The sequence below is a fragment of the Pelobates fuscus genome, chromosome 8 (assembly GCF_036172605.1).
Source record: "Pelobates fuscus isolate aPelFus1 chromosome 8, aPelFus1.pri, whole genome shotgun sequence".
Classification (NCBI taxonomy): domain Eukaryota; kingdom Metazoa; phylum Chordata; class Amphibia; order Anura; family Pelobatidae; genus Pelobates; species Pelobates fuscus.
In genome coordinates, this window is record NC_086324.1 from 47,188,936 (window position 1) to 47,207,989 (window position 19,054).

The window sequence follows — 19,054 nt, forward strand, 5'->3', positions numbered from 1 at the left end:
ATATGCAACAGAGCCTGCCTGATGGGACTGTCTGTGTCATTTACATTGGAATGACTTAAGGTATAAAACCGTGGGGTGCTGCAATACTAGGACTTCGGACGAGGCAGGTAACATCACAACTTCTTAATTTGACCTCAGCCTGTTTTTTGGTTGAGGTACTGTTCAGTTTACCTACCAAAGATTATCAAAGTACACTTGCCATGGAATGGTTTGATATTATAGCATGAGATGTTTAAAAATAAAAAATATAATTTCATAACTGGAATATTTAAGTATTTTGTGAATTAGATCTGCCATGGTATTGATATGCCAATCATAATGCAATAATAATAGTAAAAAAATAAAAAATAAAAAGGTTTCTTAAAAATAAATGTATTAAAGGTTAATTTTTGAACAGAAACATTACACATGTACGAAACATGCACTATTTATAATAACCATATTTAAATTAAGGTGTGTGCAAGCGCCTTTGATATTCCTCTGAAGCATGTCGGTTGTACATAAGAGTTTTGTTTTTTAAATCTGAAGTATCATTTTAAATCATTATGTGAAATTTGCTGACCAGTATACACTCTATCAAAGATCCATTAGCGGACTGCTGACTAAATAGAAAGGCCCTTGTACATTGTATTAAGGTCCATAGCCAGCCTGCTTTATAATAAATTATTAAAGTATCATTTTTATTTTTTAATATATAGGGAAGCAAAGAGATCATGTAAAATTCTAAGTGATGCAAATAATCCATTAACTCAAAGGCTTTTTTCTTCTTCAATAGGATGTCATATAATAAAAAAGTTCAAAAGAAAAAAAATATATATATACATATATGTATCAAACATAGGCTACATTAATCAACAAAGGAAACATGAAGGAAACACATTAAATAAGCATTTTCTCTAAGTAACAGAGTTGGAGCCAGATATGCATATCCATTTCTTCAAATTAATTGTGTTGTGTTTGATGAAAGCATATCAAAGGAACTGTGCTCTGACTTTCTGCTCTAACTTAGGTAATGCACAAGCAAACTTCCACTTTAGTTCATCCATCTTTGGAAAGCAATGATAAGCCGGGAGCGTTTGGCAAAGTTGTCCTTAGAACCATCAGCCTTTTCTGGCGGTCCATAGGTGGACAGCTGATGTGGAAATTCACGTACATATTAACAGAGATGCAACAGAGAGCTGGGTCTTGGGTACCAGGAGAAGCCCTTTTATTTTAATACAACTCAAAAATGGTTTGGTACAAAGCGAGGGGGTGGCGCCAATAGACTCATATTGCATAACCACTACGACCTGTAGAAGTTAGAAGGTAGATCTCGTCTTGGGCCACTCAATATGACTCCACTTGACAGAGGAATAGCCCCAGGTATCTATTGGTACTTGGATCTCCTTGGTGCGAGCAATGATTTAAACACTAGAATAAAAAGCCAGAAACTCTGCAACAATTCTCACTTTAGTGATTAACCCTGTTTGTCTAATTTGATTTCTTATTGAGCCAAAGTGGTGCAGTAAAAAGTTTGAGCGAGATGTGTCTGAAATGTATGCAATATTGTATTCCTGGTGGGAGCACTTCCCACATGTTCACAAGTGATGTATAAGCGATGGATGGGGTGAAAAAGTATATCTACTCTATGATGGGAAAGATATTTATGTGTGTAATTTTCTTATTTAACTTTTTTCCCCCAGTGGTTCAGAGACAGTACAAATGTTTATACAAATACTTATCTTACCTATTTACTAATCAGAGTCATATTACTTGCAAAGATGCCACACCAGTAAATCAATGTGAGTATTGACTTTTGTTTCCTGTATTTGCTGCATAATATTTAAATCCTATATTTATCAATCCTATATTTCCTTTTAAGTAGTCTACAATTTATTTATTTTTTAGAAATGTAAGCGCCTTTCTTGGACTTAAATATGCAAAATATAAAATCTTACGAACATGATTTTATTTAGCACAAACAGATTTAAATACATTGTTCCATACAAGTAAGAAAACATCCGTTTCATGACCATGATATATCAAAGTTCTAATGGACAAGTTGCATAATAATGGCACAATAAAAAAAATGAAATGTCTTTAGATAAAAGTTGAAGTACGCTACAGCCTAAAAACAACAGGGAAATTACCCACGTCCTAAAAATACTAAGTTATCCGATCAGCGTCAGCACTTGTCCCATTCCTCTTCTTCATATTATTTTTTTTTTTTTTTAATGTTAACATTATTATTATTATTATGGAGAAATCCTTCACTTTTTGGTAGCACCAATAAAAGCTTTTGTCAACCCGCTTAACTAAGAATTAACTGCCATATAATATAAAGCTTTCAGCCTGCGTGCTAATCAGAGGCACTTGTAACACATTAACCAGCCGGGTGTTGCAGTTACCGTATGAACGCTTAAGGGCCAAGGAAGTGTTCAGTGCAACAATTACACTTTTGTTTAAGATACTTTGAGTTTATAAATTCACAGCACATTATATAAGTAAGGCTCATAATGGAAAATGTTACAATACACAGAGAATGTTTAGATTGAGACGATGTTGGTGAAATGAATTTTAATGGGAGTATACTGAATGTTGCATTATGCCGACGACATGCTGTCTTCAACCTGCAGCCTTTTTACTGGCCAAAGCAAAGTCTATTAGCTCTCCCTTGAGGACATATTGGACTCCAGGAGCTGCTGTTTTTTTAGGCAAATCATCTTGATTTGTTCCCTGATGTGTTCTGCTGTAGAAGCCATGTCACTGGGGCTTCCAAAATACTGCTCAGATCTATGGCGAAAAAGAAAACGTAATGTATAAATCATGTAATGACAAACACACATAGTAAATAATCTTTAACTACAAAATATGTTAAGATATATATATATATATATATATATCATACTATGCAAATATGGAACTGTATTAATTTGTAAATAAAACAATATACAGTACCATAAAATGTGCATATTTGTGTTTTTTTTGTAGTAAAATTATGTTTTACCGGGATCTAGATTAGAGCTCTGGATTTTCTGTGAGCTCACGCTATTTTGCTATGCAATAAAATAATGTAAAAATATTTAAACAGGAAATGTACATAGCTTGATGCTTGTTTTCTAAGTAGGTTTCGAAGTCCAGATATTATTCATCAGACACAAACCGAAAGAGAAATCACACTCCAAAATTAAAACAATACTCTCCTGGTGGTACACACAATCTAGAAACGCCACATTCCTCCTCCAGAGCAATGTACAGACAGTGACTAATAAAAAATAATAAAAACATGGAAACTTACTGAAACAGAAGTGTTTTGGATCACTGGGAAGCCTTTATCAAGTCGATAAGGCTGCTTATGAGATAATAAATTGGTCCAGATACACTCAGTGGAAAGAACCCCAGACTATATGGTTATCTATATATATATACACACACACACACACAACATAGTAATTTACAACCTTCACCTTTATCAGGTTTAGCTTGATAAAGGCTGCCTTTATGATAATAAAGTGTCTATTGTGGCTGAAGACAAATTCACTGAGCTATATCACATTATAACTGCCTCTTACATGTGTCTGCCACCACCAGAGAGATAAAGAAACCATAACAAACCCATCAGGATAGATAACAGGCACTGTTAAAGGGACACTATAGACACCTTCTGGGTCCAGTGTATCTGTCCCCTTAACCCTGCATTTGTAATAATTGCAGTTATTGATAAACTGCAATAATTACCTTGCAGGATAAACTCCATCTATATGTGGCGGTCTACCAGACAGAGAAACTTCTGCACCCTTAGAGGACTTTTGGTCCACTATATGAGTACGCTGGACATCTTCATGCTTTGCATGAGGACATCCAGTGTCAGAAAAATCCCCATATAAAAGCATTGAAGCAATGCTTTCCTGTGGGAAATTCCTGTGATTGCGGCGCTTGCCGCACATGTGCATTAGGTCTCACCGGCCGGCTGTTGTCGGCACAGAAGGAGCTGGAATCGGGTAAGTGACAAAAGGGTTTAACATCTCGGGGGGGGAGAGGGGGGTGTGTGTGTTGGGGAGCCGCAAGCAACGGGGCACTTTGCATCCTAGCACTATAGTTTCCCTTTAAAGTAATAGTAACATACCCATCAGGATATACAACAGGCACTGTTAATCGGTCCAGAAGGGATTTCCCAATAGCTTCAACTTCATCAAATTGCTCAAAATCCATTACAGATTCTGGAAGGTCTGGGCAATCCTGTAAAATCTGCAATAAGAAATGGAACAGTCAAACACAAAGCTTCACGTGAACCTTTTACTTGTATGCATGTACAACGTGTGATAATTTAACAATTATACATTGATGTATTCAAAAACAGTCATTTTGAAACTGATATTTAATTAATTTTTTTTGGAAAAGGGTTAGTCCAAGCATCATAACCTCTACACTGACAGCTGTAGTGGTTATAATATGAGAAGTGCCCTCGCCCTGTTCCCCATTAATAGTGCAATAATTCGCCCCCTTACCTGGGGTCTCCACCGGGTGCTGAAGGTCCTCTAATGGCCAGTGATGTGCATTCGGCTTCTGAAAAGCTGCAGAAGCTCAATGCTAATCCCATTGGCCATTCATTGACTGATAGTGTCAGCTGAGCACTCTTCAGCCAATGAATTCCCCTCCGTACATAGAAATAAGCACAGAATTGACCAGGTTGGTTGATTACGTCCAAGTGATGCTGCTAGAGGCTGAATTATACCTCGGGTAGCAAAGGGCTTAAATGCTGTGCAGGGTGTTTACAGGGAAATACAGACTTGAGGCACCATGACCACTTCAACACATTGAATTTGCCATGGTGTTTGGAGAAACCCAAAGGTATACTACAGCATGGATTTATTCACCCAAGAGCTTTTTTTTAGGCTTGGATACACCTCCTTTGACATCAAGAAGTGGTTATCACACTTTCTGGACTCCCATTATATGCTTATGTCCCACATTAAATCCCATGCAGGACTGCACTGTGATTTCTATTAAAATATACAGAAGAAGACTATATGTGGACTACTGACATGCTGTGTATTAGGCTTGCATATGTGCCTTGTATATTCTGCTCACACACATGCAACGCATCTTTAAAGGTTAATGTTCAAAGCAAACAGACACCAACAGCAAGTGTACTGGATGTATGTAAGTGGCTCTCAATAAATAAAACAGGGGAGCACTGGGTAATTGCAATGAGCTCTATTGATACCATTAGGAAACAAAAATAATGTCAGAGAATCAGAGGAAGCATTACATTTGATGTAAGAACCCCCTTCATGCACACACTACTTTTACAGATTGGATTGAAAAGACTGTCCACAATTTCATTGCATCTGGAATATTCCTTTGAATGCAGGTCATTTGGCATATTTTAATTAAACATATTGCATTACAGAAATAATTAGTACAAAAGTAATGAGTTTGAGTCACCCCTGATGGCCCACTGTAAATGGAGTTGATTTCCCTCCTTTTAAGGCATTATGGAGAGAATTGTTGTAAAAGAGATCCAAAAATGTGTTATTACCAAGAGTATAATAAAGACATTTGTTAATGGCTTCTTACCTAGTGTGCACCAGGTACCCTTCCCTGCCAATGCTACTGTCAGAAATGAAAGCCAGAAGCTTCTGCAAGGAGCTTCATTAGCTCTCCTGAGCTAAGGTGTGCAGTCCTAGCTCATTGGCTTGGAGAGCATCCAAGCTCGCCCCCCAGGGCCCGCCTCCAAATCCCACCCCCAGGAATACACAGACACAAACATACGCACTGATACACACATACTGAAACAGTATGTATGCCTACATGTGTGCATGCCTGACACACACATACTGAAAGAGGCCCGGCCACGCTATTACACGGCCGCAACGCTGACCAGGCCCCTAAAGATATAAGGCTTATCGGGTGGGTGGCCCTAAATGCTTGGGCCACCCGGTGGGCCCTATCAACGTGCAGGCCCCGGTGGCAGATGCGCCGCTACACATGGGGCCAAGGCAGCAGGGCCCTCCAGGGCCGTGGCAACCGTCATTGTTGTCACCCCCTGATGGCTTCCCTGCATATATGGCTCAGGTAAAAAGAGGTGGCAGAGGCAGGGGGCAGCACAGGAGGTAAGAAGTCCCATTGTTAGTGAATGGTTTGACTACTTATACTGGGCACGACACTGCTGGCACCATAACCAATATAGCCATTTATGCATATACATGTCTTAGAAATGTAAAGGCAACAGAAAACTCTTAAATGCAACTACTTGAAATAAAATCTAAGAATAGTAAAAGCAAAACTAATGTAAATTGCATTACACAAAGCCAAACTATAAAACAAAGGCTTATTTCAATTCTATACGCTGCTGAAGATTATAAAGCACTGCATTCTGACAGTACGAACCAGCAAGAAACGCTATGTAAAATATGTGTGACCTTTTCAACAGAATTATACGGCGTGGGTCAGATGCAAATGTGTCTAACCTTTTCCGCGTTTGAATGAAACGCAAGAGCCATTTCTAGCCGCTGAATTCTCTCTTCTGAGGTTATGTTGAACTGCTTCCATACTCTGTTTAGCTTCGGGAGCGTGTCTCCTGATGACCTTGACGTACATCGCAGAGACTGACACAATACAACAGTGGCTTGCAGTAGCTGTCGGCCATAATCATAGGTACTCTGCAATACAGAAATCAAGGATTTGTATAGAAAGATAATTCATTTCTACTATTGCAAGATTGAAGAGTAAGCCTAACAAATTTAGTCTTTTACATGTTTTTTTGATTTCCATTGAAAATAGAAAATTATCGGGAAAAAAAAAGTATGGACACTACTGATGGAATAATTCAAAGAATTATGAGCAAAATCGTTTAATTTACTGGGAGAAGGAAAATGCTTTCTTTATGGCATAAAATTGTGTTTTATATAGGTAAGCAAAATGTGGGAAACCTTGGGTTAAATGCCAAATTTGGCATTTCATATTTAAAGAGACACTCCACTACCCAAATATTTAAAATCACTGTTTAGTATACATACCCCAATTTTTTTAATTGGGGGTATATCTAAAACCAGCTTTAAAAAGCTTCAGATCTTCCCTAACCCAGACTTTCTGTGGCTTTTTAATCACAGACTTTCCAATGCAGTTCAACGAGACGTCTTTCAATGAAAAATAGGAGGACACACTCTTCACACATAAAGCACGCCAGCACGCTGAAGTGCTATAGGGGGTCCTGTGTGTTCTTTTAAGAATGTTACTTCGTTTTGAATTGATAAATAAATCATAGTGATTTTGTTTTCCGGGAGCTCCCAGTCCGTCAGATCAGCCCAGTTAAAAAAATTCAGACAGGTGCAGGCTCCACAGATACTACAATTCTGATCATTGTATACATACATATTTACACACTGGCCATATACACGTACATATAATCATTCAATATGAAAGGCATTAGAGTAAAGATGATACAAAATGCCTGACAGATTCTGTGCAATCCTAAGATCTATGTAGACACCAATTAAAGGGTTTCTCCAAACACCATGGCCACTTCAGTAAATTAAAGTGGTTATGGTGCCAGGAGTCTGTATGTGCAGCCAAGAGTTCCAGCTTGGCCAATATCAATTGTGTGCCTATTTCTTCACACAGAGGGGCATTCATGGCTGGAGCAACCCCTTTAAGGCCTAGCACTCAGCTTTCAACTCAGGCAATCCTTCATTAGCTGCCAGCAATTTCTCATTTAACAACTGTGAAAAATAGCCACTTTCAGGCTCAAAAACACAATTAAACCCCCAATTATAGACAGATTATGTTAAATTAATATTTATCGACTGAAAAGGTTGCTTTAAACATACTGATGTAAAGAAATACTCGAGTGACAGACATTTTATCAAAAAGAATTGCAAATTACATTTGCCTAATTTTACAGGATTACTTAAAAGGACATTCTAAGCACCATAACCACTAGAGTGGGCTAATGTTCTTAGCCAATGAATAATCTCCAATGTTAGCATGGTATGCAAATGGAGGACCGCAAAGACCGAACATAACAAGTTAAGTGTTAAGCCATTCGCAAACAAGCCATTTGCAAACAGTTTGACTGCTTACCCTGGGACAGCTTCAAGAGACTCCAGGCACCGTAATAAATATGTAGCGGTTATGGTGTATAGAGTATCCCTTTAAAAAAAAAAAATGCAATCAAAAGTAAATTTCATGTTGTGTTTCGATTGTGTAACAAATCTATTCGATATTGCTCTTCTAGTAGTTCGGTATTGTACGTCATGTTGTCCCCTTATATGTTGGCAGCTGAGATATAAAATAATTGTATAAGTACTTTATGGATATTAGAATGTCCTCCTATATTTGAAAACAGAATTGCTATGGTGCTACAATGACTGGATGTCTGGTGCAGCCTCTAAAAGCATCAAGCAACTGCTTAGTTTCTACGGGAGCCTTGAAAAGGCTTGAATGCGTCGGCTGTCACTAAGCGCTGTATTGGTGGTGATGTCCCCCGCACCTTGACTGTCAGTAAGGGGTTAAACTGCCAGATCTTTTAGCAGCTACTGAATTTCTTCACTTAAAAGGGACACAGCAGGCACCCAGACCACTTCTGCCCATTGGAGTGGTCTGGGTGCCAACTCCCACTACCCTTAACCCTGCAACTGTAAATATTGCAGTTTTCAGAAACTGCAATATTTACCTTGTAGGGTTAACTCCTCCTCTAGTGGCTGTCTACTAGACAGTCACTAGAGGGCACTTCCGGGTTTCTAGCACAGATTTTCAGTGCTATAGCGTCGCTGGACGTCCGCACGCTGTGTGAGGACCTCCAGCGTCGCTTAAATCCCCACAGGGAAGCATTGAAAGCATTTTTCAATGCTTTCCTATGGGGAGGTCTAATGTGCGTGCACTGCATTGCTGCGCATGCGCATTAGGTCTCACCCCGCCGGCAGGCGCGGATGCGCAATCGGTCTCCCCCGCCGTATGACGTCGGTGAGGGAGGAGTGTGGGCGGACCCTGGACCAGCGCCGAGGGACATCGGCGCTGGACTCCGGTAAGTCACCTTCAGCAACCTGAGATGGGGGGGTGGGAGGGAGAGGGGACCTGCAGTGCCATGAAAACGGTTTGTTTTCCTGGCACTGGAGTGTCCCTTTAAGTGTTCTTTTAGAAAATGATGCGTCCTTATGTCGCTAATTCCCAAAAAGAATCATTACAATAAGCCACTGACTCTGAATAATTTTTTGTGCAGATGTCCTCTTGATTATATTATGCTGCAGAGTTCTGGCATTTATGGTACTGAAGAAGACTATTATGAAGGTGAATATGCTGCCCTGACTGTCATAACTGCAATCTGCAATATCTCCTCCTAAAATGAAGAATGTGATAAAAAAAAAAAAAATGCAGACCGGTCACAAAACCAGAAAAGCCGATGGAGATTCCACGTAGGAACTGGGAGAGTTCGGAGATCAATGCTAGTCCACCTGCCTAGAAGATGATAACCATAGACGACTAAGATAAATACCCAAGGTATCTAAACTGGCCACATACTCTCCCATTAACTAGTCAGCTTTGCTAGTATTTTTGGCTCGAGTAAACATATGAAATAAAAAAAAAAAAAAATAGAAAAATGTTACCTGGGCAACGTCAACAAATTTTCTGTGTTTTTCTAACAATGTTGTAGTTTCTTGTCGGTCGTCTCCCAATCGAATATGAGTCTTTAATAGTGCATCTAACAATTCATTCAGCCAATCTACTGCCTGGGAAAACAGAAATAATTAAACATTAAGAAGAAGAAAAAACAAAAAACAACTAAATGGAGTATAAATTATGTTTACGTTATTGTTACTGAGTTCTGTACTACATGGACAAGATATCTCCACTGTGCATAGGGATATACCTGGCATTGCCTACACCAAGTACCAGAACTTTGTCCTGGTATAGGTAGCCAGGATTGCTGTTCAGCATGTCAAAAATATGTAACTTATGCAATTGGAATGCTCCTTTAACTTTCATTACCACCAATGTCCACCTTTGATGACAGCATAAAGCTTGGCTTTAGTTTGCCCTGATTGCAAACACAGGCATTTAAAAAAATAAAAAAATAAAAACTAAACAAGAAAACAAAACAAAGCTAGCCTTACATTTACTACAATGTTTGTATCATTTATAAAGTGTGTTCCTTTCTGAATGTGGTATACAATGTTCGTTTCATATTTAAAACTTTTTTTATTTGTACAGAAGTATAGTTGTACATCTCTGCTCTTGTCTGTTTTCATTTAACTTGTATGATTGTAGCTTATCTATTTTAGCTAAATATTTATCATCTTGTTTAATTGTGTTTAATTAAATCTAAGAAAACGTAGCTAAAAAAAAATTATTATTAAAAAAAAAAAAAAAAGCTCACACCAACAGGTAGGGTGGAAAAATATTGTTTAACATTATCAAACAGTCTAGAGGAGTAGTCTGATTTGATGTTAATGGAAATTACCTGAGCTGCATCTTCTTCACATTTAAATAGCTGAACCATCTGAAGCATTTTTAACCTTCGGACATCAACCATGTCTTCACACCTGGGAGGATCGTCAAAAAGGATTAAAACAATGTATCTCCTCACAAACTGAAGCTTGTGGGTGTACTGGGTGTTCTTTTCAGAGATTTAATAAATCCTTAAATGGAGCACCATAATTGCTAAATGTTGTTGTAGTGGCTAGGGTGGCAGGAGGTTCTAGAACAAACTATGTTCAAAAAACTGCTTGACCCAGAACCATGGTACAGCTACTGCAGCCTACCATCACCATAATCACTACAGGTTAATGAAGTAGTTATAGTGCTTGAGAAACTAAGAGCTGGGGAAATCCATTTATATCAAGACATGCCTGGCAGGTGTTTGGCCTTTAAGGGGCTAAAACACTAAGTAACAAACTAAGCCAATGAATGCCATGCAAATTTGGACACAACTGATATGCTAGTGCAGACCTTCTGCAAACAGCAATGTACCATCTGACAGGCTAAGACACACATGCCCAAAGGCCTCTACGTTTGTGTCCAATCACTAAAAATCGGTTTAACACAGGTCTGTGAGACAGCATTAAAGGCATGTAAGCACCATAACCACTAGAGTTACCTGCAGAGAATATGGCACTTAGTATACCGCTTTATTAAAAAATGTTTGTATTACATAAACACAAAGATATCTGCAGCAAATGCATTCACTACATTCTATTTCTGCATCAAATAACTTTATCCACCAAAGACTGAAATGTGGCAAAATGACACTGAAAATGTCAAATTTAGGCTACGCAAAAAAAGTCAGAATTGATTAATGCCAGTATTTTTTTGTTTTCCTAACTGTTGCAAATATGCTATCACTTGCTATTTGGTAACCAACGTTCTGTTGTTTTTATCAGTTACAATAATTAGAACCCAGGATATCTTATTACTTGAAAGAGAACTACTATGCAGGAACCATGTTCTCACTATGTGCTATGAATTGCCTGGTGATTTACAGCAAAACAGATTTGGATTCTTAGGCCACTTCAACAATATGAAAGCTGTTCCTTTTGCATATCAAGCCAGCTTACCTTTGCTTTCTAAGTTGCATGTCCTCCATTACTCCTTGAACGTGATCGACATTGTCTTTGTTTTCAGTAGAAACATCTTTCCCATAAGCCCAAGAAGCTTGGTTTGTAATTTGATCTAGAAGACCTTGACCTTTCTCACGTAGACCTTGGAGGCCTGTATCTAAAGTCAAGATAAAGTCTCATGTAAAACAATAAATCTGGGATGTGAAACTTTCGTATACATTTCTACAAATAAGTATATGGGCAAGATTTTACACATAGCAGACTTAAAAGGACTCTGAAAGCACCAGTACAATATCTGGCATTGCTGTATGGAACTAGCATGTTTGGCACAAAAGACATAGGGTGAGATTTATCAAGGGAAAACCACATGAAGTTCTGGGGCAAAATGCTAAACAGGAGACATTAACCATGGAAACCAATAGAATGTCTCTAAACATTTAGTACATTACACCCAAAATAGCACCCGTGATGCCTTGATAAATCACCCTCAACGTTTCTACTGCCATGTTACTGATCACCTTCACATGTAACATGTACCATTAGCTCATCACACATCTATACGGGCTTCTTGCAGATACCTGGAATAAAGGTTTGTTTTCTATCTATGGAAGAAAAGTAAAACTACTGTACAAAAGCAATACCTGGGGACTGATAGCTAGATGAACTCCAAAACTCATGGCATTAACCCTTGTTTAACATTTGAACCAATAACTTTACAGAAGCCTAAATAATCTTTATTTTTGATTTGTTTGTATAGGAGACATGTTGTCAGTGAAAGCGTTAACTATTCCCACCAGTTTGGCCCGATTTAGTCGTTTTTAAAAAACCTGCAATGACTAGAATAGCGTGGCACCAAGCACAACAGATCTGTTTTAATATAGTTTTTCCCTGCACCGTGCCATGCTTTGCATTAAGCATGTGTCTTGGTGTCCTTGCAATATGAAGGAAACAAAGGTACCGTCCGACTCCTTACCAACACTCTTGAGCTTCTCCTCAAGCAGTTTTAAGGTTTGCTGGATCGCTGCTCCATCTGTAGGGGGCACGTCCACACACAGCATCCCCAGTAAGCCATCCAACTGCTGTGATAACTGTGGATAAAACAAAATACAGTAAAATATATTTAGATATCTGGTGGTGTCATTTCAGTGATCTATGAGGGCGGTAATTGATAACGATCAGGGATAATGCATTTAGATATATAGGAATAAAAGCAATCCCTGAACCAAATTTTTCAGCGATCTGATAATTTAGGAATCACATGAAAGATTTTTTTTGACTGTTCGTTTTGAGATGCTTTCAATATGCATCCTGCAGAGCTGCCACCTCTAGTTCTTAAATCTCAAAGATCCAAATTGGACATGTGTCAAACCAAGAGCAGGGTTTTACTGATCTTCTGATAAATAAAAAAAAAAAGTCCTAAAGCAAAATCGCAATAAACATTTTTCAATAGCAGACCCGTGTACATGTCGATACAAAAGTTTATTTAATGATACACTATTTAAATTTTGCACCCCATATGATTGTCTTGCTAGCCGTACGGTCATTCTTATATTAGTTGTATATTTCAGAAATATACAAGTGGAGGATTTTTTTTTTTTATACCTAGCATTAATATATATTTTGTACAGCACAATTTAAACTTTAACATACAAAAATGACTGGATAGTTATTTTTTATCAAACACTGGGGTTAATACTGCACATATATAATTGTACATTACATTACTTCAGTGGGACTCGGTATGATCAGGGCTACATTGTGGAAACATATTTCACCTTATGATGAAATGGTGTGTTATCTGACAGAAATTATTATTTAGGATTAATAAGAAGAAACGTGTTGTATTGTACAAAAAAATGCAACACAGTATCCACACAGTGGTTGCCATAAAACATACCAAATGTATCAAAATGTACAACTGCTAAAGGTATTGTTTAAGATAATTGTATGCTGGTTTAAATACTCACATCTTGGGCCACCCCATGAAATTCTAGTGCTGCCTGAAGTAGGTTTTGCCGGAATTCTAACTGGCTGGCCTGGCGGTAACAAACATCACTAAGTCTTTGTTGTAGAGTCTTCAGCTCCACCAGATCCTCTTCATCTCCGGCATTAAGCAGAGCGGCGATCTGCTGATTCAGTTCAACATACACTGCAAACCATTCCTATAAATACAACATAAAAAGGTCGTTTTGAAGTGATAATGCCGGCTTCTTTAGGATACGCCATTCATAAATCTGCTCGGCAAATTTATTGTCACAAACACTTTGTGCCCAATTTTGTCTGTATACTATTGCGAAAGAATTTGTCAGTTCCAGAACACCGGGATAGTACTTTTTATTTATATGTAGGTTCAGATAACACACAAATTAAATTTAGAATAAAATTAAATCTATTTCAAAGTTAATTTCACCATTTTAGACCAAAATAGCTGAATTAGAAGAATTCTAAAAGTCAATTATGTTCTCAGTTTGGATAAGCATAGCTAACTTTGAGCTTACATTTAAAATTCTCTTTGAATTTCTGGTAATTCTCACTTTACAGGGTTATTTTAAAAAAAGAAAAATCAAAGCGAATTTCAAATTTAACCTCAAAAGCCAGCTACGCTTTTAGCTTGGCTACTCTGGCCTTAAATTTCAATTTCACTTTGAATTCACCTTGAATTCTCACTTTAGTGAAATACTGTGTGAAGAATTCAAAGTGAATTTGAAATGTAAGACCAAATTATCCAAACTGGAAACAGAATTTACTTTTAGAATTTTTCTAATCCAGCTATTTTGGTCTGAAATTTTGGAATTTTCCCATGTTAGTAAATAACCCTGTAGGTGTTTGCAAGCAATTTGAGCAGCACTGCTTAGCTAGAGTTGTTATCTGCATATCAGTGGTTCCCAACTTGGTCCTCACAGCTCATCAATGGCTGGTTCTGCCAGAGTTCCCAAAGAAACAGAATTGACACATTTCTAAATTCTGGAATGTTGGGATCCTGAGCTCTATAGAGTGCTTTCCTGTAATTATTTTCATGACGACAGGTACAGTGTATGTTCTGTTAAACATTAGAAAGTGCTTTTGCTTTTGTAAAGGAAGCCTTACGCTGTGTTGACTTTCAATCTCCTCGTGCTTTTGTTGTAAAGCCTGAGAAGCTCTGATTGAGTCTCCAATTCCCCACTGGGTTCGTAGCTGTTCAGACCCTGGTCCTTCCAACCAGTTCACAACCTGAATGGAAGACAAACAGGTCTGTTAAAGCAAATGTACTTTACAGCCAGACACATTTTTATAGAAGGTAGGAGTCACTAAAGATACGAAAGCATACAAAAGTATTTAATATTTTAGAAATCCAGGCGTTTGACATGTTCTCCCGTATAGAGAAGAGTTGAACAAACAAGAAAAACACCAGAGATACATGAACAGCACAGATATTAGCCATTTCTATGGCACAATATAAGTAAAAATACAAAAAGTGTTTGCTTTGATTTTTAGTTTTTTTTAACATGTGCAAAGTTGGTGATAGAAATTAATACAGTTTTACTTTTGTCCCTCAAAGACACCTTTTCTGGTTCGCCTTTATCTATTTGGTATGACATGTGTAGCATCACTGGGTGCCAGCACTAACCTTATATAGTCCCAGTCTCCCGGAAATACAAAAAGCCTAGCATGGTGTAATTAAGGGAACACTATAGTCACTAGTACAACTAATGGTTTATATAGCCTGTCCCTTTAGGCTTTTTAATGTAAACAGTTTACATTGCAGACTAGTAACACTTCTATTAGCAGTCACTCAGATGGCCACTAGAGGTGCTTCCTGCATGGAGGCACTGAACAATCTCCATAGAGATGCATTGATTCAAAGCATATCAAGGAGGAGATGCTGATTGGAGCAGTGCGGCATTTTGCTGTGCACACACAATAGCCTCTCAATGCTTTCCTATAGGAAAGCATTGGATTAGCCGACATCATCAAAATTGATTTTCTCAGCTACGAAGACGGGACCAGCGGAGTCGAGACCAGCACAGCATGAGAAATAAGGTAAGTAAATCATGCTCGTGTCATGCTTGTAATCCTAACACAATAGTTCCTTTAAGCAACATGCATTAACAAATTCAATGCTCACCATCCATGTATGACACACACATGCATACACAACATGATCCCTCACATGCCAGCAGGCAAGACATCACTAAGGAGCTATTTAAACCATAAGTCTCTTAACTGGTCTCCAAATGATCTCAGCGGCTTGCTGTGCCCATGGCTTACACCTTGCTACTTCTGACATAAATCCCTCGCTGCCCTCTAGAGGACATTTTTCATTCTGCAGCGACCCTCTGTAATTCCTAGCCTAGTTCTATCAGACTATCACACACAATCTATAACAAAATGTTCTCTGAAGACCCATCTAGTCGGAGAAACGTAGTGACCCATCTCACTGATAATCTTCTTGAAACGTCAATTTCCTCATCCAACTTGCAGCATGTCTAATTTCATTCCACACAAACTGGATTTTCATTTATAAGCAGTCTACTTAACTTCAGTCCCCATCGACCATCACTTCTGACTAGACTGAATTAAGAAAGCGGGGTCCCAATATGAACGCTACCTATGTAAAATGTATACAATGTTTCCAGTACATAACCATATATTCATCTATAAGTGTATAATGCTGCATAACCTCCTGGGGCTTTAAAAAAAATAATACACATACATTGTACGAATACATAGCATTTATTTAATTCCTTAAGGAATCACAATCTGGTCCCCGATTCTTTAGCAGCATGGAATGTCCTGTTTATTTAGCCCAGGCAGCTCTGTAATGCTTTGCTGCTGGTTACAGGAATAGTGATTTCCATTGTGGACTGGGATCCTTAAAAGCAGATTGTTATGGTAGTATAGAGTAGACCATCATGTGCCCTTAAGGGGTTAAACTGTTATACATTTTACTATCGCATCACAGAGGAAGAGGATTTGCAACCTAATTCTAGACATCATATTTCTTTATTGCATGTGACATGTACTGTTGCTACACGAGGTTTCGTCTGTCTAACTTGGCACTTATAAAACCACTATTTTTATAGCTGTATTAGATGCTCAGACAGCGGCCCAGGATTACGATTTCTAGGTTAAGTAGCTTTGTCAGTGCAAACTATTGCAGAATGACATCTCTAATAACTGTAAAAGGCACTTCCCACACCGCGTGTTACCAGGCCAAAAAAAAAAATATCACAGGATTTCACTAGCACAACGAGTAACCCTTTCTGAACTAATGCTACTCAACCAGACAAACACATACACCAACACTTCACATGTAATACATTCAAATTTCTATTTTATTAAATTCAAATGGTTTCTTCTACAAATATCCTGTTTCTGGGCCGCAAAACAAACTATGCATTTAGACTACTCTTGCAATCTCTGCTGCTCCGTGAAAGACAAACTACAGTCATTTGGTTCTTTACCATATCCTTATTACTGTATTCTTTTTATTTGGCTACATGAAAGTCAGTGAGTAAATAATAACCTGTCCTGTTTTCAGACAAATATAGTAACATGCATCTACTGCTCTAATTGGGCCCATTGTGATTAAAGTGCACTTAAAGTTGTAGAAGTGGAGCAGTCACTATGGAAACCAATGGTTTGTTACTCTGGATTGCTGCACTTTTACAGTACTGCCCTCTAACAGTTCATTATGGGACTGATATCCAGCCCATTCTCTGTACCCTCTTACAAATAGATGTTATTAGTAATAGTGGGTTTTAAACCATGTGAAACGTTGTGAGGTTTCTGTGGTTTTATTTGGACAGTCTTGAAAGTAATATGATCAGCTAGGACAATTCCTCCACTTGTAAAACATCAAGAAGTCGAATAGTCATAGCATTAGAGGAATACTATAGTGCAGGCAACCTTCGACACTCCAGATGTTTTGGACTACACTTCCCATGATGCTATGCCAGCATTATGGATGTGAGAGCATTATGTGGCATGTAGTCCACAACATCTGGAGTGCCGAAGGTTGCCTATCCCTACTATAGCGTTAGGAATACCAATCTGAATTCCAAACGGTATAAAACCCTAATCACCTAAACAGTGCCTAGGGCCCCGTTCAGCGGCCAATACATTGTTAATTAACCATTTATTTGCTTACCTTAATCCAGCGCCAGGCTCCCTCGGCACTGGTGACCTCTCCTCATCCATCGACGTCAGCTCCAGAGGCGCGCTCGCGCATTCAAACCCGCCCATAGGAAAGCATTACTCAATGCTTTCCTACGGGCATCTTTTTTTGATGCTGGACTCCGTGAGGACGTCCAGCGCCAAATAAGGGCTGTTTACTCAGTGTAAATCGCGGAAGCGCCTCTAGTGGCTGTCAGGGAGACAGCCACTAGAGCAGTGATGGCGAACCTTTTTGAGCCAGAGTGCCCAAACCGCAATACATGCCAACTTTTTTTCCTTAAAGTGCCAACACGGCAATAAAACCCAAATACTGAGGTTTAGAAAAAACAACTCGTACTGTTGTCCGAACTAATAACTTTTGTTTTAAAAGAACACAGACTTCAATTATACAAATTTTAAATAATGATATAAATAGATAAAATTAAGCTTATATTTATTAGTATCTCCAACAAATGCAATACATACACACACAGACTGCTGAATACACACACAAGACTGCTGAATACACACACACACACACACACACACAGTCTGCTGAGTACACACACAAGACTGCTGAGTACACACACACACAGTCTGCTGAGTACACACACACACACACTGCTAAGTACACACACAGACTGCTGAGTACACGCGCACACACAGACTGCTGAGTACACGCGCACACACAGACTGCTGAGTACACGCGCACACACAGACTGCTGAGTACACGCGCACACACAGACTGCTGAGTACAAGCACACACACAGACTGCTGAGTACAAGCACACACACAGACTGCTGAGTACACGCACACACACAGACTGCTGAGTACACGCACACACACAGACTGCTGAGTACACGCACACACACAGACTGCTGAATAAACACACATACTGCATTGAGTTGTGAGGTGCTGTGTGTGTTTGTGGGGGGGTGCTGTATGTGTGTGTGTATGAGGGGTAATGTGTGTGTGAGAGGGGTGCTGTGCTGTGTGAGAGGGGTGCTGTGCTGTGTGAGAGGGGTGCTGTGCTGGGTGTGGGTAAGGGTGCTGGGTGTGGGGGGTAGGGGTGGTGCAGTGGGGGGGTAGGGGTGGTGCAGTGGGGGGGTAGGGGTGGTGCAGTGGGGGGGTAGGGGTGGTGCAGTGGGGGGGTAGGGGTGGTGCAGTGGGGGGGGTAGGGGTGGTGCAGTGGGGGGGGTAGGGGTGGTGCAGTGGGGGTAGGGGTGGTGCAGTGGTGCAGTCGGGGGTAGGGGTGGTGCAGTGGGGGTAGGGGTGGTGCAGTGGGGGTAGGGGTGGTGCAGTGGGGGTAGGGGTGGTGCAGTGGGGGTAGGGGGGGTGCAGTGGGGGTAGGGGGGGTGCAGTGGGGGTAGGGGGGTGCAGTG

General features: G+C 39.4%; 1 protein-coding gene across 2 annotated transcripts in view; it reads right to left on the bottom strand.

The window, feature by feature from the left end:
* Nucleotides 1–1,931: 1,931 nt before the first annotated feature.
* SESTD1 (SEC14 and spectrin domain containing 1) overlaps nt 1,932–19,054 on the bottom strand; it is a 130,929-nt gene continuing 113,806 nt past the window's right edge. For both annotated transcript variants that reach the window (XM_063428674.1, XM_063428675.1), the window contains exons 10-18: nt 14,625–14,747; nt 13,505–13,699; nt 12,511–12,625; nt 11,535–11,694; nt 10,442–10,523; nt 9,588–9,710; nt 6,453–6,644; nt 4,106–4,227; nt 1,932–2,772 (exon numbers count right to left, since the gene is read on the bottom strand). In XM_063428674.1, coding sequence (XP_063284744.1) covers nt 2,643–2,772; nt 4,106–4,227; nt 6,453–6,644; nt 9,588–9,710; nt 10,442–10,523; nt 11,535–11,694; nt 12,511–12,625; nt 13,505–13,699; nt 14,625–14,747 — 1,242 coding nt within the window. In that variant the 3' untranslated portion in view covers nt 1,932–2,642. The remainder of the gene's footprint in view (nt 2,773–4,105; nt 4,228–6,452; nt 6,645–9,587; nt 9,711–10,441; nt 10,524–11,534; nt 11,695–12,510; nt 12,626–13,504; nt 13,700–14,624; nt 14,748–19,054) is intronic.